This window comes from Myripristis murdjan, chromosome 5 (assembly GCF_902150065.1).
Source record: "Myripristis murdjan chromosome 5, fMyrMur1.1, whole genome shotgun sequence".
NCBI classification, from domain to species: Eukaryota; Metazoa; Chordata; class Actinopteri; order Holocentriformes; family Holocentridae; genus Myripristis; species Myripristis murdjan.
The window spans coordinates 5,006,163-5,024,491 of NC_043984.1; the positions used below are offsets into that span (position 1 = coordinate 5,006,163).

At 42.8% G+C, this 18,329-nt stretch overlaps 1 protein-coding gene across 1 annotated transcript in view; it reads right to left on the reverse strand.

The window, feature by feature from the left end:
* The window catches only part of chd5 (chromodomain helicase DNA binding protein 5), a 49,266-nt gene extending 31,175 nt beyond the window's left edge, over positions 1-18,091 (reverse strand). The window contains 3 exon segments of the mRNA XM_030051508.1: positions 323-515; positions 6,495-6,651; positions 17,817-18,091. Coding sequence (XP_029907368.1) covers positions 323-515; positions 6,495-6,651; positions 17,817-17,883 — 417 coding nt within the window. The 5' untranslated portion in view covers positions 17,884-18,091.
* Between the last annotated feature and the right edge of the window lie 238 nt (positions 18,092-18,329).

Sequence of the window (18,329 nt, forward strand, 5' to 3'; positions counted from 1 at the left end):
AGAGATTAGTGAAATCACATTGAAGCTAAGATATGATGTCAAAAAACATACATAGAAAGCACTGCAGTTGCTTATCAAACAAGTGAAGAAAGTGCTCTTTGGTGCAGGATGAGACATTCACAGCAATTTGACAGTGATTTGACAGACTTGAACTGAGACAACTCAAAAAATGAATAAGCCTTTACAAAATGTCTAGTTCATAATAGCAATAACAAAAAAAAAACCCTCACCTACATGTTTCAGAGACATAATGTGTCTAAGATATGATGGTTTAGTGATATAAGGCCATCGGTTGCTCAACACAAAATACAACCAAACCTACTTTCATGTTCCCGTCATCATCATCATCGTCATCTTCCTCCTCGTCTCTCTTTTTCTTCCTGGGCTTCTTCTCTTTCTTCTCCTTCGGTTTCTTCTTCTTCTTCTTGGTGGGGCCATAAGTGCTGCTCTCACTCTCAGAGCCTATTTCTGGACGTTCCCGTTCCTCCTCCACCTCCGAGACCTCTTCCAGGTCACTGTCAACTCCACCTTGGATTCCTCCCTGAGGAATGTGCATATGCACAGGCACACACCGCCATACACACATTCGTAATGGTCAATTGGTTATCAATAAGAGGACATCAACATGTATCAGGCCCATATCACACACAATGACTTCCATCAGTAACTTCATAAATAACTTCATAAATTAGAACTACATGAGGTTCCAGATACATTGTTGCTGAATGAAGAGTTAAAACAACCTGTCAGCCTGTCTTTGTTGCTCTCAATAGCCGTTGCTAAAGAGCTATTTTTGTGTATATAAACAGGTAGAGTTTGTCTTTGAATCTTGTTTTGCAATGACTGACTAAAGCTAGCATCAAAGCCAGATTCCTGGACTGCAACTAGGTTAAAATCTAAATTTCACCATTGGCACAACAAAGGAAATCTGTTTCCAGTTAGAGGCCAAGTCTGGTGATGAAAATACAGCTAAACGGCCAAAATTTAAATTTGAAACTCAATTACAGGGCAAATAAGTATGCCATTAATATTGCCAAAATTAAGGATTAGAGTTCCCACAGAGGCCACCCACACTAAACAGGCATGCTGCTGTTGTAGTGTAAGGCACTCTGGATGGAGGCTTCCATCAAATGCCATATGCATATATTCAATTTCATTATTCCAAAGAAACATTCCAACAGTAATATTTTTAACAATGATGAAATAAATTTCAGTCCACAGCTAGCAGTGAATTAGCAGACAGACCTCCATGGGAAGCAAAGTCAGAGGCACGTTCACCTCTACACGTGCTGCCACAACAAACTGAACCGAGGCACAATACACCTCGAGCGGTACAGCCAATCAGAGCCTTGCTCTGTAGACTGTGCTGCATCCAGCCTGTTTAATATGGCACAACATCTGGAAGGCTATATGGATTTAACACTTAACAGGTGTTGTTTGTGTGATCAACGGTGCTGCATATGAACAAATTTATTAGTGCATGTTCATCACAGTGTGTATGTTTAAATGTGTGTATGTGTGTTGAAGCGGGGGGGGCCTTGCTTTCACCTGTTTCTCTGTGTGTGTGTGTGTGTGTGTGTGTGTGTGTGTGTGTAAGACAGAGAGAGGCAGAGTGTGAGAGACAGAGATTAGGTGTCTCTGTGTGTTTATGTGTGAGCGTGGTGTGTTTTTCTCTTTCTTTCCCATTTATTTGTTTGTGTGTGTGTGTGTGTGTGTGTGTGTGTCTCTCCCTTTTGCCTAAAGACATTTTTGTGTATGTGTATGTTTTGTATGTATACTGTATGTACATATGTGTGTTTATATGTGAGTATGGTGTGTTTTTTCTCTCTCCAATTTCTGTATGTTTATGCATGTATATTTCTGTGTGTGTGTGTGTGTGTGTGTGTGTGTATGTGTGCATGTGTGTGTGCGTGCGTGTGTGTGTGTGTGTGTGTTTGTTTGTTTGTGTGTGCGCTATGGAGCGCATTAGTGCACAAGAGCTCTGTGGTCTGCTCACTGCCTGTTGCACAGTAGGCCTGTGTGGATCCACGGAGAGACTTGCAGGCGTTTTGCTCTGCAGCACAGTGGAAAGGCTCACGTTGCCGCAGCGCCCGCCAACCCTACCAGCAGCCTGGCTGTGTTGCCATGGCGACCAAATTCGAGCAGTGTCTGGCTCTCACTCTCTCTCTCTCTCTCTCTTCCTCGTTTTCTCTCTCTTTCCCTCGCAGCCCCCCCCCTCCACACGCCTCCTTTTTCTCTCACTCTCTCTCCCTCACATCTCACAGCTCCCCCCATTATTCTCTCACTCTCTCTCTCTCTCTCTCTCTCTCTCTCTCTCAACAGCCCCCCGTTCTCTTCCTCCCTCACTCTTTCTTTCTACCATGCCACTCTCATCCCCCCCCCCCCCCCCCCCCACACCCCCACCCCCACTCTATAACGGTGGCAGCCAATGGAACGGCGCCATCCAATCAGATGCGTTTGCATAACGAGCTTGTTATGCAGAGGCCTGTGGTTGCAGAGCCTATGCTCCAGCACCCGTCTAGACAAATCTCATTTATGCATAAGAAGAAGAAGGGAAGAGAGAGACAGAGAGAGAGAAAGAGGGAGAGAGGGGGAGAAAGGGGAGGGGGGGGTGGCAAATAGAAAAGGGTGGATGGGGGATGGGAGTGGGGGTGGAGATGGAGGAAGGGAAGGCAAGGAAGCAGAACCACTGTTAATCCTGAGAGCAACTGCAAAGACAAGGTGGTACTGTACAAGGACCTCACTCTGGCCCAGAGTTCAATGTTACACACACACACACACACACACACACACACACACACACACACACACCACAGGACCAGAAAGGACGCTGTCAGCAACAAAGCGGGTGTCTCTTCTATCACAGAGAGAGAGAGAGGAAAAAAATCAGATAAGTGCTGATAGCATAATGAAATTAGATGCTTCCCTATAATGGGTCTGCCTTAGGGAGATTGCAGAGCACGTCTCAGAAAGTATCAAATAAATAAGTGAATAAGAGCAAAATATCGCTCAACAAAATAAAGCTTGAAAAAAACACTTTATGGCACCACAACAATGGCCTCCTTCCTTCGCCCAAAAAGCAGTCACAGCTTTCTGTTGACTTACAATCCCATAGAGGAAATTGAGCTTTTAAAAACAAGGCACAGCCGCATCCCTGGCTGACTGTATTTCAACAAAATGTTCAAGCCATAACCCACTCCTCACAGCTCCGTGGCACGTTCAGCGTTTTCATTGTTGCAAAACTACAGCCTCCTCCGTCTCTCTAAAATCAACTACTGCCGTCTGTGTACTCGCAGTCCCTCAAGGCAAAAGTGGATTCTCAAAAACAGGACACGGACCATCCCTCCCTGTCTGTGTAGGCCCTTTGTTTCACTGGCAGCCGAGAGAAAGAAGACAAGTCAGTCCCTCCCCGGCTAATACTCCTCCCGCCAGTAGCTCTGACCTGGGAGGAAGACGTGCCGCTGACAGTCCCTGACCCCAGTTGATCTGTGGCCCGTGTCTGACACCAACCTTTGGGGAGTGATTGGATGTGAATTACAGCAACAGTGATTCCACCGCGGGAGGGTCAGAGAGGGGGGAAAAGGAAAGAAAGAACAAAAGAAAGGAAAGACAGAAAGAAAGAAGGAAAGAAAGAAAGAAAGAAAGAAAGAAAGAAAGAAAGAAAGAAAGAAAGATTTGTGGATTATATGAAACAAGTACCGAAACAAAAGCAGAGGCGTTCCAAAGTGAGGCGATGTGAAAGAGATGAGGGAAGAAACAGGGGAATGAAGACAGAGAGGGAGTGTGTGTGTGTGTGTGTGTGTGTGTGTGTGTGTGTGTGTATAAGTAAGAGGGAGAGAAAGCGAGGAGAGTGTCAGAGAGGGAGTCCCCCCTCATTAGCTCAGTGGGACCCAGAGCTCTGTGTTTATCACAAGCAGCCAAAGGGCCGGTGGCGGGCTGGCCAGCCGAGCTCCTCGCAGCACTGCTGGCATGCCGAGCCAGCGGAGGGGAACATCCTGGCTATGTCACTGAAACTGTTCAAAAGCCATCGCCAACACAGGCGGGAGCACACGCTGGGAATCCAGTTCAAGCCCACGCTGTCAGACTCCGCAGCGAGAGGGACGTGGAACAGGTGATGCTGCCTTGTGTGGCGCGACTGGACGCGGCAGTGTGCTGGCCCTAATTCTGCCCTCTTGCCCCCGAGCGCAAACTCATCTATCATCTTTCAGTAGCATCACATTGTGGTGATAGGGTGATATGGGATATAAACACACATATTTATACTGTCTGAACTGATGGTAACACGCATTTTTTTAATTTAATAACTGGCAAAATAGACCTTTTTCACAGCAGCCATTTTAAAATGAACACAGGGTAAACACGGGTGTTATTAATGGTTTTAATTAAGGCTTTGTTTTATTTAGGCCTAACAAAGCCTGGGTGCTGCTGTTGTGCATTCTGCTTAATTGGAAAGGCTCCGCTAAACACAAATGGAGCAGAGTCTTAATTAATGTCATCACTAACATTTCTGTTTACCCTGCTTTTTCATGTCAAAATGGCTGCTGTGAAAAAGGCCTCGTAGCCAAGAAGCATTTTAAGGAATAGCATTTGAAATTTTTAGAGTTTTGTTTACCACCCTTAACATCACCGTTTGGTTCAATGGGACACATTAATTTGACTATTTAAATGATAGGTTTGGTAGTTTTCAACCCAGGTCATAGCACAACCTCACTGCAAGCTTTAAAGATGAGAAATTCACCACCCTGCGGCAGCTTCTTGCTGGCCTTCAACACAAACAGAGCCCACATGTTCCACCTAAAAAATGATCGAATTATATCATTATAAAAGTCCTGCAAACGGTGCTTTCAAACAGTTGCATTTAGCATGGATGATGATCCATATTCACATCTCATCCGCACCATTCTGCTGCTCAGCCAGCTTCACTTCAACTCAGACCTTGGCATTTCTGTCTTGTAAATTTGGACAATATGGTGTTCAAGGTGGCAACTCAGGAACAATGGATAGTTTCTTGTGAGCTTTCAATTGTCCTAAGCTGACAGCATGAATGACATGTTGTCTCAGGTTGGTTAGTTCACAGGACAGATATTCCAAGTTCAAGTGAACGCGGCATGTGTGCGGATGTAGCCAAGAAAATATTTTATTGTAAATAATAACTAAAACCTGTTAGACATTATCTTTTGTGAGCACTTTGGGCAGACAATTTCAAGACCACGATGGGGGTTTCCTTCTTTCAACCACACTGATACTGATTTGCGATGCCGAAAACGACTGCCCTGTTGGACGAGGTGCAGCTAAAGTTATCCCTGAGGTTGTGCTCTGTACTGTTATAAATGATGGGTGTCATCATTTTACAGTAATAAAGCCTGGGTTGAAACATACTGAACTGATTCCTGTATCCTTTAATGTGACTTTTTAACACATAGTGATGTCATATTACGATATGCTGTATAATACAGGGATGGGGGACAAAAACAATTCACTTAAATATTGCAATTCTTTTTTTAAAACAAATTTTTATTACTGATTTTTTTTTATTACTGAATCAATTTAAAGTAAAGATACTCGTACCATATGAAAATAAATGACTTAAGGTCCTAATAACAGAAGCCGCTGGTCCCAAGCATGTCATGCTTCAAAAATTCATAATTCAAAGCCGTAATTCAAGTCATAATTCAAAAAACAAAAATCACAATAAATTGTAACACTGAATCACAATATTTGTAGAATCACATTACTTAAGAATCGCAATACCTATCGAATCGGCACTCAAGTATCATGATATTGAATCGGGACATAAGCATATCATCCCAGCTCTTGCATATCAATATAAAAAACAGCCATATCGTCCAGCTCTGGCTTGATCAGTGGAAAGTGGGGAGATGCTACTTCTGACCTTTGCTTTGTCTTTCACTTCATGACTTGCCACATTCTTTGTCAGATCCCTCTTTCAAAGGTAGATTTATGATCCCAACAGGACTAACCCGGTTAAGTAAAGGTTAAAGAAGAGATACCAAAACATAAAGCTTTTGTGAGTGTTAGCACTGGGAGCAATTTAAACCTCTGACCTGTTGCCTAAATATGAGAGACTAAAGGCTGGATAGGCTCGGCTGTCAGAACCACTCTGTCACAGCTCGGACTCCCGCTGCAAGGCCGGCACACACACTGTAGTCCTGACCTACAGTCCTTGCCACCACTACCACCATCACCACGGGCACATATCTACACTCTGAACTGGCACTCGGCGCCTGCAGCTTACACTGGCACTGACGATGACACCGCTGCCAACCACTCTAAGCCCGAGACAGTCCATTGCCTCTCATTTAGGTTAGAGAAGCAGTCCAGCAACCAAAATACACCTTTGATCCAACTGAGGAGACATCAAAAGAGCAATAGCTTGAGAAAGAGAGAATGAGCGGGTAAAGCTCAAGACAAAATCCCTGCCAAGCTGTTATGAGTCCTAGGTCATGACAGATGGTGCTGAGTGTGAATTACACCTCACCTCCTTTTTCCTCTTCTTCACTTTAGGCATTTTCCCCTCTTTCATCTTTTTGGGCTTCTTCTTCTTCTGTTGTTTGAGGGAGTCGTCATCAGAGAAGAAGCTCTCGAGTGGCGTGAGGGGGACAGTGTTGCGCTCACCTTCGTCATCCTCATCTGGACAGACAGAGAAACATGGGATTGCTCAGCAGGGGTTGTGAATCTTTCGCCAGAGATTCAGTTCAATTCGCAATTCATGATTTAACGTTTTTTTTTTTGGTTTTGGAACAATCAACAGAACAATTTGATTTGAACACTTTTACCCAAATATCCATCAACAAGCAAGTGCAATGATATATTGTAAGACTATCCTTTTTTCTTCTGAAATGTGAAAGAGTCGACAGAATACATTATTCATTCAATATTAATTTATTTTTTATAAACGAAAAGTTACAGTTTGTAGCATTCTGTTACATCACCAGGTTATTTTACTTATTTATTCATTTTGAAACAGCAGAAATTTGATGCGTCGATGCAATGAATCAATCAGTACACTCCCAGCCGCAAACACAGAGTACACAGTGAGAGAAAATTGCACTCTCCACCACCGACACCACCACCCAAATGTTGATAAAGGTCAGCTGATGTTGCTGAGTTGGTCCAGACTACCAGCCACTTTGGCTCAAGCCTGCAGCTTTGTGCTGTTCAGAGCAATTTGGCTCCTCTGCATGTGAAAACGGCTTGGTGAGGCATTCCATCCACCTCAAATTCAGGTTTCCTGCCCCAGTCAGTGGCCATCTGATGAAACAGGCATAACTCATGAAGAGTACTATTAGAGATAAGACATTATGAAAGTTCAAAATCTCATTAGACCTTTTTCCACAGCAGCCATTTTGACCTGAAAAAGCAGGATAAAAACAGGCATTACTAATGACATTAATTAAGGCTCCATTGCGTTTGCATGTGCCATGGCCTTTCCAATGAACCAGAATGGACGTATCAGACCCTGTTAGACCTAAATAGAACAGGACCTTCATTAATGCCATTTTAACACCTGTGTTTCATGCCAAAATGGCTGCGAAAAGGGTCTATTATCACGACCAAAATGACCACAGTATTATCACAGTATTGTTAAAATGTGATGAAAATGGCAATTACTAGCACACAATGACATTATTTCACTGGTTTTGTCCTGAAAAGCACATAAATCGAATTAAATGATGCTATCACCACTATTAACTGTTTACAGTGAGATGTTAACTCAATCACTGCCATATGAACACATGAAAAACACAACATAAGAGTATCATTTACATGAAAACAGATGTGTCTTTTCAGAAAACATACTAGTATACGTTTGTCCTATTAGGCTACAACATGTTTACAACCAGTTCGATGACTGACGGATTTAAATGAAGGAAATAATATTGTGTGGGTGTTTAAAACGTAGCAAACATAGCTAATGTAGCTAACACCGCTAATACAGCTAACAAGCTAATACAGCGAACACAGATAATACAGCTAACGAGCTAATGTAGCGAACACAGTTAATACAGCTAACGAGCTAATGTAGCTAACACAGCTAATACAGCTAACGAGCTAATGTAGCTAACACAGCTAATGTAGGTAACACAGCTAATGTGTCATCACATGCAATGGACGCTACAGACACACAACACATATAGCTAACATAGCAGCTAACCTGGCTAATTTCACTACCACAGCTAATGCAGCTAACATGGCTAAAGTAGCTAACAAGCTAATACACTCCTGATCAAAATTTTAAGACCAGTTGAAAAATTGCAAGAATTTACATTTTGCACTGTTGGATCTTAAGAAGGTTCTAAGTAGAGCTTCAAAATGCAAAAAGAAGAAATGGGAGTGAGACAAAAAAAAAACTGAGTAAGCAATTTATTGCAAACAACCATTAAACTGAAATAGGCCACAGCCTTTAAAAGCCCAAATCTTCGCAAAAATGTGGATTCAGTGTCACTTTCTGTCAGGTATCCACACTGTCATGACCTCCTGATGGCAAAGGCAAAAAATCTTTCTTGTTACTCACCTCAAAAATTAGTTTCGGCATGCTTGATGCTAGTGTTTCCAGGAGGCTAGTGGGAATGTTGCTCCAAGTGGTGAAGATGGCTTCACGGAGGGCATCCACTGTCTGGAACTGGTGTCCATTTCTATAAACCTCCCTTGCCATCCAACCCCAAATGTTCTCAGTTGGATTTAGATCAGGGGAACACGCAGGATGGTTCAAAAGAGTGATGTTATTTCTCTGGAAGAAGTCCTTTGTCAGGCGGGCATTGTGAACTGCAGCATTGAAAAACCCAGTTATTACCACACAGACGATGGCCTTCAGTCATGAGGGATGCCCCCTGCAACATCTCCACATAGCCAGCTGCCGTTTGACGCCTCTGCACAACCTGAAGCTCCATTGTTCCATTGAAGGAAAAAGACCCCCAGATCATGATGGTGCCCCCTCCACTGTGCCGTGTAGAAAACATCTCAGGTGGGATCTCCTTGTCATGCCAGTAACGTTGGAAGCCATCAGGACTGTCAAGGTTCAATTTTTTCTCATCAGAGAATAAAACTTTCTTCCACCTTTCAATGTCCCATGCTTGGTGCTCTCGTGCAAACTCCAAACAGGCAATTTTGTGCCGTTGAAGGAGACGAGGCTTTTGAAGACATTTTTGGTTCTTAAAACCCTTCTCTCGCAGATGCCGTCTGATGGTTATGGGACTGCAGTTGGCACCAGTGAAAAGCTTAATTTGGGCCAAGGATTGTCCCCTGTCTTGACGGACAGCCAATTGGATCCTCCAGCTCAAGGCCGGTGAAATTTTTTTGGGTCTACCACTTGACTTTTTTGTTCCATAACCCTCAGGATGTTTTAAGAAGTTAAAAATGACTGTCTTACTGTTCAACCTCAGCAGCAATGGCACACTGTGAGGGCCTTGTTGTTGGGCCTTGCTTATGCAGTTCAACAATCCGACCGCGTTCAAAGAGAAAAAGCTTTTTTGCCTTTGCCATCAGGAGGTCATGACAGTGTGGATACCTGACAGAAAATGACACTGAATCCACATTTTTGCGAAGATTTGGGCTTTTAAAGGCTGTGGTCTTAAACTTTTGATCAGCTGATGAACAGCCTGTTTCAGTTTAATGGTTGTTTGCAATAAATTGCTTACTCAAATTTTTTTTGTCTCACTCCCATTTCTTCTTTTTGCATTTTGAAGCTCTACTTAGAACCTTCTTAAGATCCAACAGTGCAAAATGTAAATTCTTGCAATTTCTCAACTTGTCTTAAATTTTGATCAGGAGTGTATGTCATCATGTATAATGGGTGAGTAGACACTGCAGACTAGGACTGAACGATACATTGTTTTGTATTGTTACCTAGATATGAACATGCCAGATATTAATATCTCAAAAGGCAGTAATATGGACAGTATCAAATGTAGGGTTAAGGTTAGCCTGCTATCAATAAAACTTATAAAACAAATAAAACGTTGTGAAGTTAGTGTTTTCTCTACATCCAGTTGGTATTATTATATGCTGTTTTATTGAAGAATGCTTAATTTTCACTGTTGCTACACTGAAAATTTCAAATAATAATAATCCATATCGGGCATAAGTTTTTTCTGTTTATTAGATAGCAGTACACCACCATACCCCTAGGTGAATGCTGGAGTACTGCAGGGAGTACCTGGGATATTTTTAAAAGGTTAATTAAAAAAATATCACTCATGCATAATTCCTAAAATAATTAGCCTATGCTATAATAAGTTTAATAAAAAATGTAAATGTAAATTTTATAAACCACATTTTACATTCAGTATTCCCTCCGGGTTTCCTGAAGGCGTCAAAAGTGTGTGTTTGTGGTTTAAATCTACGGCCGTGGTTGTCGAGCGAGCACGTCTGGTCACTATGACCAGGAAGTCAAGACCAAAATGGAAGCAAAAACAGAAACAACCAAATATGCTCAGTATCAGACACTGACGGAGCTGTGTTGGACCTCATCGTACGGGCTCTTTTTTTTCCTACCAAAATTATTTTGGCATTGGTCAGGGGGTGCTTTGAAAAAAAAATATTTCAAAAGGGATAGATTATTGAAAAAAAAGTTTGAGAACTATTGGTTTAGGCCAGCAGGAGCGTCTCTGGAATACTGAGCATCCTGAGCAGAGCAGATCTCTGAGCCTGGATCCACTTTCCCCGTCAAAACACCAGCAGACTGAGGAACTGCCCTCCCAAGCTCCCTCTAGGGCCACCGAGGTATACCGAGCATATCTTCCGCTTTTAATGCTTGCTGGGACTAAAGCGACCTGCTGCTGGTTGTCAGCTGTACTGTCTCAAAGCTGTTGTGTACAAGCGTGTTGACTGCTGAGCACAGCAGACCTCAGGGATGCCACAGTGGGTCACAGAGGAGTAAGTAAGGGAGAGACGGCGGAGAGACAGGCCCAAACAATACATCACTATAAAGAGGAGCACACACACACACACACACACACGGGATGCAGCCTTTCCCTTTCTTCCTCCATGTGTCTGTCTGTCTCTCTCTCTCTCTGTGTGTGTGTGTCTCTCTCGCTCTCTCGCTCTGTCTCACGCAGGCAGACTTGAGGACATGAAATATGCAGCACATGTATCAGAGTCAATCAGCCAACACCAGCCCTGCAGTCTACCACTCCCCCGGGTAGCTGGAGTGAGAGATTGGGGAGGAGGGATTCCTCTGTAGTAGACACACAAACCTCACCAACCACTTATCCTCTATTTAGCCATGCTAGCAGGAGGTACCCCACACACACACATACACACACACACGCACACACACGCACAGACACACATCAGGGACTTCCAACGTTTAATCAGTAGCAATGACAGGCTCAGAGAATTGAGTGTGTTCCCTCTGATAGCCGGATAAAATGGATCAACCCTTGGCAATTAGGGGTTACACCCTTCTCTATCTACTTATTTATCTATAGATGGGCCTAAGCGGGGACGTGTGCATGTGTGTATTAGAGCCTGATCAATATTCATTTTGAAAGCGGATCATTTTGCACGGAAGCCGCCAACATTTAGTGCACCTTTTCCTTATCTTTGAAATTGGACGAAATGCGCAAGGATTCAGTGTTCCCACCAGAGCTGCGTTCTTGTCGGGGTGGAAAAGCTTCCAAAACAGCATTCAGACCATGTGACGCAAAAAGATTCCACTGATACCCACGCGAATGAAATTCTTCTAGGGCTGGCAGCTCTTGAGGTATCATGACCCAACTCCTATTTTCATTGGATGAGAAACTCGGTGATAGATTATTAATTTTTCAGGAAAGAATTCAATTGCAGCAACAAAAAAAAAAAAGTGATTGGAAAAAAACTGGATGCATAAATAGAAAAAAAAATCAAAATCAAATTTCTTCCTGTCTTTCTTTCCCCTCATCCCATTTCACCTCCTTCTGAGCAATTTTCTTTATATTATCACCTTATCTTTTTATTCCTTTTTTCTTTCTTTCTTTCTACCACACACACACCCATCCACGTCGTTCTCTCTCTCTCTCCCTCCCCCCAGTATTTAAATCTCCCTCTCTCGCTAAATAAAGCCCTGAGTTTATGTCTGCAGTATCTCACAGAGGGGGCTCTTTTATGTCTCGGGTATATGTTAGCTGCCTGCCAGGCACGTCACGCCGGCAACTCAGCGAGCCTTACATCTTTCTCAGACGCACAGATGATGAAATGGCTAAGATGCAGCTGGAGACAGCTCTCGTCTGCACAAAGATAAAATGCAGCGCACAGTCCACTTCCTTGCTCTCCTCTTTCCTTTGGGTGAGGCACATGACTGACAGGTTGACTGGACATCACTGACCAGACACAGTGATGATCTGTGAAGTGTTTGTGCCTCGCTCGGCTGCACATGCAATGCAGAACTCAAACTTCATCGCCGTAATTCAGCCTCACTGATGCGGGGTTTAAAAAGTTCGGTGAAACGTAATCATTAGTTTTGAGCACACACGGGTTACAGCCCTTTTATTTTTAAGAACCATACCAGTGATTTCGAATGTTTGGCCCATTTACTACGATTGACACACATTTTACGTTGCAGCAAACCATTTTGCAAATCATGTGGCGGCACTAAAGATTTCACAACATATAATCAAAATCACTTGATTTTCATATTTGAATTTTTGGTTGAAACACCAACTTTATTCCGTTCATAAACCACAGTACTGATAATTTGCTGTGAAAAGTAAATGTTTCCCTGGGGACTATTTTCCCTGGTGGAGGGAGCGTTTCTCTCCACCCATCAAAACACAACAGTGTTGCTGCTTTTAGGAAAACTAATGTGGACGACTTGATCACAGTGATGGAATACTGCTGTGAAGAAAGTTAGAAGGCCCTGAAAGTTCATTTTTATATTGTAGTGGAATTGAGAATTGATTAGCAGAAACAATAAGTGTATACATTCTGTAGATATTACAGTAAACATGCAAAATCACTGGTATGGTCTTTTAATTATTCCTTCCACTGGATGAATGTATACGCTGTCTCTTGGTGATTCATAAGCAAATAACATAAATGCAATGTAGCAACACACACACACACACACAAATCTGTGTATTTTTAACAAATGCCTCTGCCTTATTATAGGAAGCAACCTTATTGAAACCTCCATGCTAAATGGTCTGTGAAGTTCCCCAAGGGAATGTTTTCTGGTCGGTAAGTGGACCAGCCTGTGCCAGGTGTTGGAAAGAGGGGGGTGGAGTGTGTGTGGGGGGGCGGGGGGGGTTACTCAGTCATGTGGCACAAGGGGAACTGGCACCAGATCCTGTTAGAAAGAGGGCCGAGGCTCCGCTTGGCACATATGCCCTCTGCAAAGTGTGGACGGATGGTAGAAACACAGCTCTGACCTTCCTGCAAGGGCTTGGCCACTGGACTGACCCATTAGAGGGGAGATTCATGAGCGCCTCCCTAGTGAGAAAGCTAGAGTTTACCGGAAAACACATTAGCTCTTTCTCTGACAGCCCCCATGTGGAAATGCCCACTTAATGTTGCCCAGACTGCTCGCCACAGAGGAAGAAAGGCAGAGCCAAAGACTCTCTGCTCCTCATTGATTAAGTGCTTATAGCTCGGTCCTCAAATGCCTTAAGACAAAGAGATCCGTACACTATTATTAGAAAACGTAATCACGGAATTGATGAGGGGATACAGCACAAATAGCGCCATTAAAATCTTATCCATTATAGACCTTGATGGCCATGCGCAACACGATAATGTGCGCAATAGAGGGCAATTACAAAACGGATCGAAACACAGCTCATCTGCAAATACACATTAAAAAAAAAAAAAAGAAAAAAAAAAAAAGAAAAAAACAGGAGCATCTCCTGCATAGGCTTCGTGCACGCGCAGAGGGAAAAAATGGTGTCAACTTTCACATGAGGGATCCAAAAATAGACCCCTTTCCAATTGGGGATAACATTTGTAGGCACACAAAAGCCCATGATAATCTTTCAATTTCAGGGAAGAACAAAACAATTAAAAAGGAAAACACTATGGAAAAAATCTGTGACAGTGTAAGCGCTGGGAGTAAAACAAAGGGATTTAGAGCACTTGTATGTGACATAACAACTAGAGGGAGTGATACACAGGGCGGCTTTTGGGGTCTAGAGGACAATAGTCCCCCAACCCCCCCGCTCTTGTATTGTTGCATTTAATCATATGAAAACATCTTGATGCAAGGAGAAATCTGGGTCTGAAAACTGCCTCATGTATTCCCACCATAACAGTTACTTGATTATTGTACTTTGTTTTTGTGAGATAAAATAAAAGGTAGGAAAATAAAGCAGACAGCAAAGGCAGTTCCATTACCCATTACTATAAATCAATCATTCATAAACAAACCATACTGAAAATATATTGAACTAATCTTTTTTTCCTAAACGCACAAAGGTTTTACTTTTTATTCACATGTATACAGTGAATATTAATGAATAAAAGCCTTATGTTAGCCCGAAAAACATAAGTCAACTGATTTTCAATGAGTTTTCCCCTCAGTACTGTATATCTCTGGGTGGTGGGTTCCTATTTGTAGCGGCCCTTTGATATGGATATAACCAATACCACGAGAATACATAATAACGTGGACATGACAGACAGAAAATAAATGTGACTTACAACGTGGCCGACATATTAAAATGTTTTTATTTTTCAAAATTCATTACTAAAATATCTTCTTTCACCTGCCATAATCAATTGCACCTTTCTTTTCTCATGCATGTTTAACCAAGTACTGGGTTATTGGGGACACGCATCAGTGATTGCATTCTCCCTCAGGCTATGGCTGGCAGTCATAGATGATGCCTCAAACTGCAGAACACTCTTCTCTCTGTCTCTCTCTCGCCTTCTTCTTCTCTCTCTCTGTCACTCTCTTTTTCTCTCCCTATTGCACACCTTCCCGTGCATGCCTGCTGATTTGAATGTGGCTTATCAAAAAAAAAAAAAATACACAGTCGAGCATATGATTTTCCAGTATAAAAATACAATATTTGGTTTATTTAAGGAAGTGGCATGGATGTCGTTAAAACCACAATATTCTGGCGGTGTGCATCTAACAAAAGCTATTTTCCACAGGCCCTTGATATACAGTAGCGCCTGTTGTCTCGTTTAAATTTATGAAACTGTAAAAAAAAAAAAATGGCATGCCTAAGATATAGGCTATACTGTGATTCATATGTCATCCATTTTGCAGCAATGATGCAAAATATCTCTGCACAGTAAGTTCAGCACCTTTGTATCGCACGTGTATATTCAGAAAAAAAAAGGTACCAAGGCAAGTCTTTCTTGTGACAAATTGTTTAAAAGCCTTCATTCACAGGCTAATCCATTTTGGGGCAGTTTAAAAGCCAGCATGTTTCAGCTGAGGCTTTTTAATAATTTGTCACAAGGAAGGAGCTGCCTTAGTTCCTTTCCTGAATATACATGTGTTGTTTTTTTTTTTGTTTTTTTTTCCACCGTAACCAAAGAGCACCTTCATTTTGTGAGTCCCCGCTGGAGCGCTTTTTCTCTTTATTGACCTTTCTTAACACAGTATCTCTCAGCCACATTTAATAAGTGATAGGCCTGTAGCTGGGAGAAATTGTAGAGAAAATGTAACGCTGTCAACCATCTTTCTTTTATAGTCAGCCCTGTTGGCGTGACTAGGAAGCCTTCCCCTCTTATGATGTGAAAAGGAAGCAGAGAGCAAAGCGGCATCATTTAAGCCTTGCCCTTGACATCAAACCAGTGGCAAATCATCTGACGCTCAGAGCGACCTGCACGAGTAAAGAAACTATGAATCTATTGATTACACTGACTGACGTGACGCCCCGGTATAAAGATGCCGAGCCTGTGTGTTCCAGGAGGCCGTAGCGGCGGGACACTTCATCACATGAACCCCTGACACACCCGGGCCGGGCAAACAGCTCCTCAGCAATTTAGGAGCTGGTTTGACTGAGACGGATACAGGTATTGATGAGTCACATGAAGCACAGCCCCTTGTTATGTTGCAGTGTAAATATAATGTCATATATGGATGGCAGCTGCTAGCCGGTACCTCGGGGCATCCTGTCATTTAATCCCATCAGCAGGGAGGGGGGGGGTAACGGGGGTCAGATGCCATAAGGTGGCAGTCTGAGAGATTTCAATTGCATACACACTATTTAACATATTCAAAAAATGTGAAAAGGTACCAAATTTTCATTCAGTGCTTGATGAAGGCTCTGTGCTGAAACAGTTAAGTATTTTTCTAACATGGTGTAAGCAAAATAAACAGGTCAAACGTGAGTATTTTGTTGTCCTTGACTTGAAAATTTGGGATGTGCTCCCTTTTCGCATTTTTTTTTTTAATATGCCCATTGGATTTGGGGTTTACCGCTCCACTGAGAATCCTATTTTTGAAGCACAGCCTTCCCTTCCAGCACACTACTGAACATGCCATCAGGGGAACAAACTTTTTAGTCTACTCCACACCGTCACTGGTACATCCCAACATTGACCAGGCGCTTCATCGGTTTCACCAGCAAACTGGATTTTTAGGACAAAGAATCACCAGTTGGCTACCTGCCAGAGTGGCTGGTAGCCAACAACTTACTATCTATAGCAACAATAAATAAATATATAAAGATAAATATAAGTATATAAAATAAAGTACTATAACCATAGCAATAAATAAATATGTAAATAAAATAACAATAATTAAATAAACAAACACAAGTTAAATAAATGTTTAATTAAAATTCAATAAAAGAAAAGAAAAATAAGATTTTTTTTTTTTTTTTAATCTACAAATCATAGATTATCCTAAAATCCCTCAGTCACTTGAAGAATTTTGCTACAGCTAAAAGCATTTTTGAACAGAAAATGACCTCAGAATAACAACTGGAAACCTGACATAGTGTGCTGCTGGTGTTCTAGCCATGGCCAAAAAAAAAAAAAAAAAAAAAAAAAAAAAAAACACCGCACCAGGCTGTAGCCGGTGTCTGGTGTTAATTTCCCACCCTGCACACCACTATGTGAACCGAATGACCTGTGTCCCAAGAATCTGGGTTACAGTTAATTTGAGTGTAGTGCATACAGTTGGAGGGGTGCTGGGGGCTCGAAGCAGCCATATTCACGTGAGGACCCCGCTAAACTGGACACTTGATAAGCTGTGTTTACTGTATACACGTGGCTTTCACACCTCTGCGGCCAGTGCTGGAGGAGGCGAAAAAAAAACCTCGAGTCAGAGCACCTTGGCGTTCTGCTCATCACCAGCGGAATCAGCAGCACAACCTCAGCGCATCTTTACATTTGGACAACAAAAATGAACATCGGCATTGTCCCCCTGCAGAATATTCCCACTTCAAATCACCCCAAACAACTACAATATGCAGCCCCGCACGCCTGATTGAGGAATGGGGAAGGTTAGAAATATCAGGGCACAAACGGAACGAGTCAGCCGGATAATTATCACGCTCTCGGAAGCAAAGTTGGGTCTCTTTTCACACTTATTTGCAGGATGAAGCCGTGTCGCTGGCGCACACGCATGCAGTTTTAACGGCAAATAAAACAAGCCCTGCGAAACGGACCGGAGGGCTTTGATCAAGCCCAAATTCAGGCTGGGAAGGCGGCCGCAGGCAAATAACGACCCGTGCCCTCCTGGAAGATACTGGGGTCGTGCAAAAAAAAAAAAAATAATAGCATGACTCTGCTTATTGTACCCCACCCCTCCTCCTCCTCTTTGGTCTCAGGAACGCAGGACAAGCCCTTTTCCCCGCATTCAAGGCGTAGCGGCGCAAAATAATGTGAAGGACACCCCGCCTCCCCTCCCCCTTTTCCCTCACCTGGCATATCGTCTTCAAAATCCATGTCGTCTTGTCCCTCGTCTTCATTACTCAGCGACCCCGGCATCTTTATCTCATAGCCCCCAAAACCCTTTTAGGCTGAGAATACAGAAAGTTAACCCTCCAGACGCCGCAGCCCCGTTTCTGTCTTCACCCAAAAGAAATGCAATCGTCGCTCAGTGGGAAAAAAATATTTTTTTCTGCGGTAAATCTGGCTGCTTCTCTTCGGGAGGAAAAAAAAAATGTATACATATATATTTTTTTCCACTGATCTCTATCCAGGTCTTCCAGTCTGAAAAATAAGAAAGACAAAAATGGAACACACATGCCCAGATTGTGACGTCTGGTCTGTTGCCATGACGATCCATCCCATAATTTCACCCACAACTAGTTAGTCATGCTCTCCTAGTTACCACTTCAACTAGTAGTGTGCAAAAAAGACAGTGCGGCGGAGTCGGTGCCACTAACGGGCTGACACTCTCTCGCCTGCCCATTTTCTTTTGCAAGTCCGGA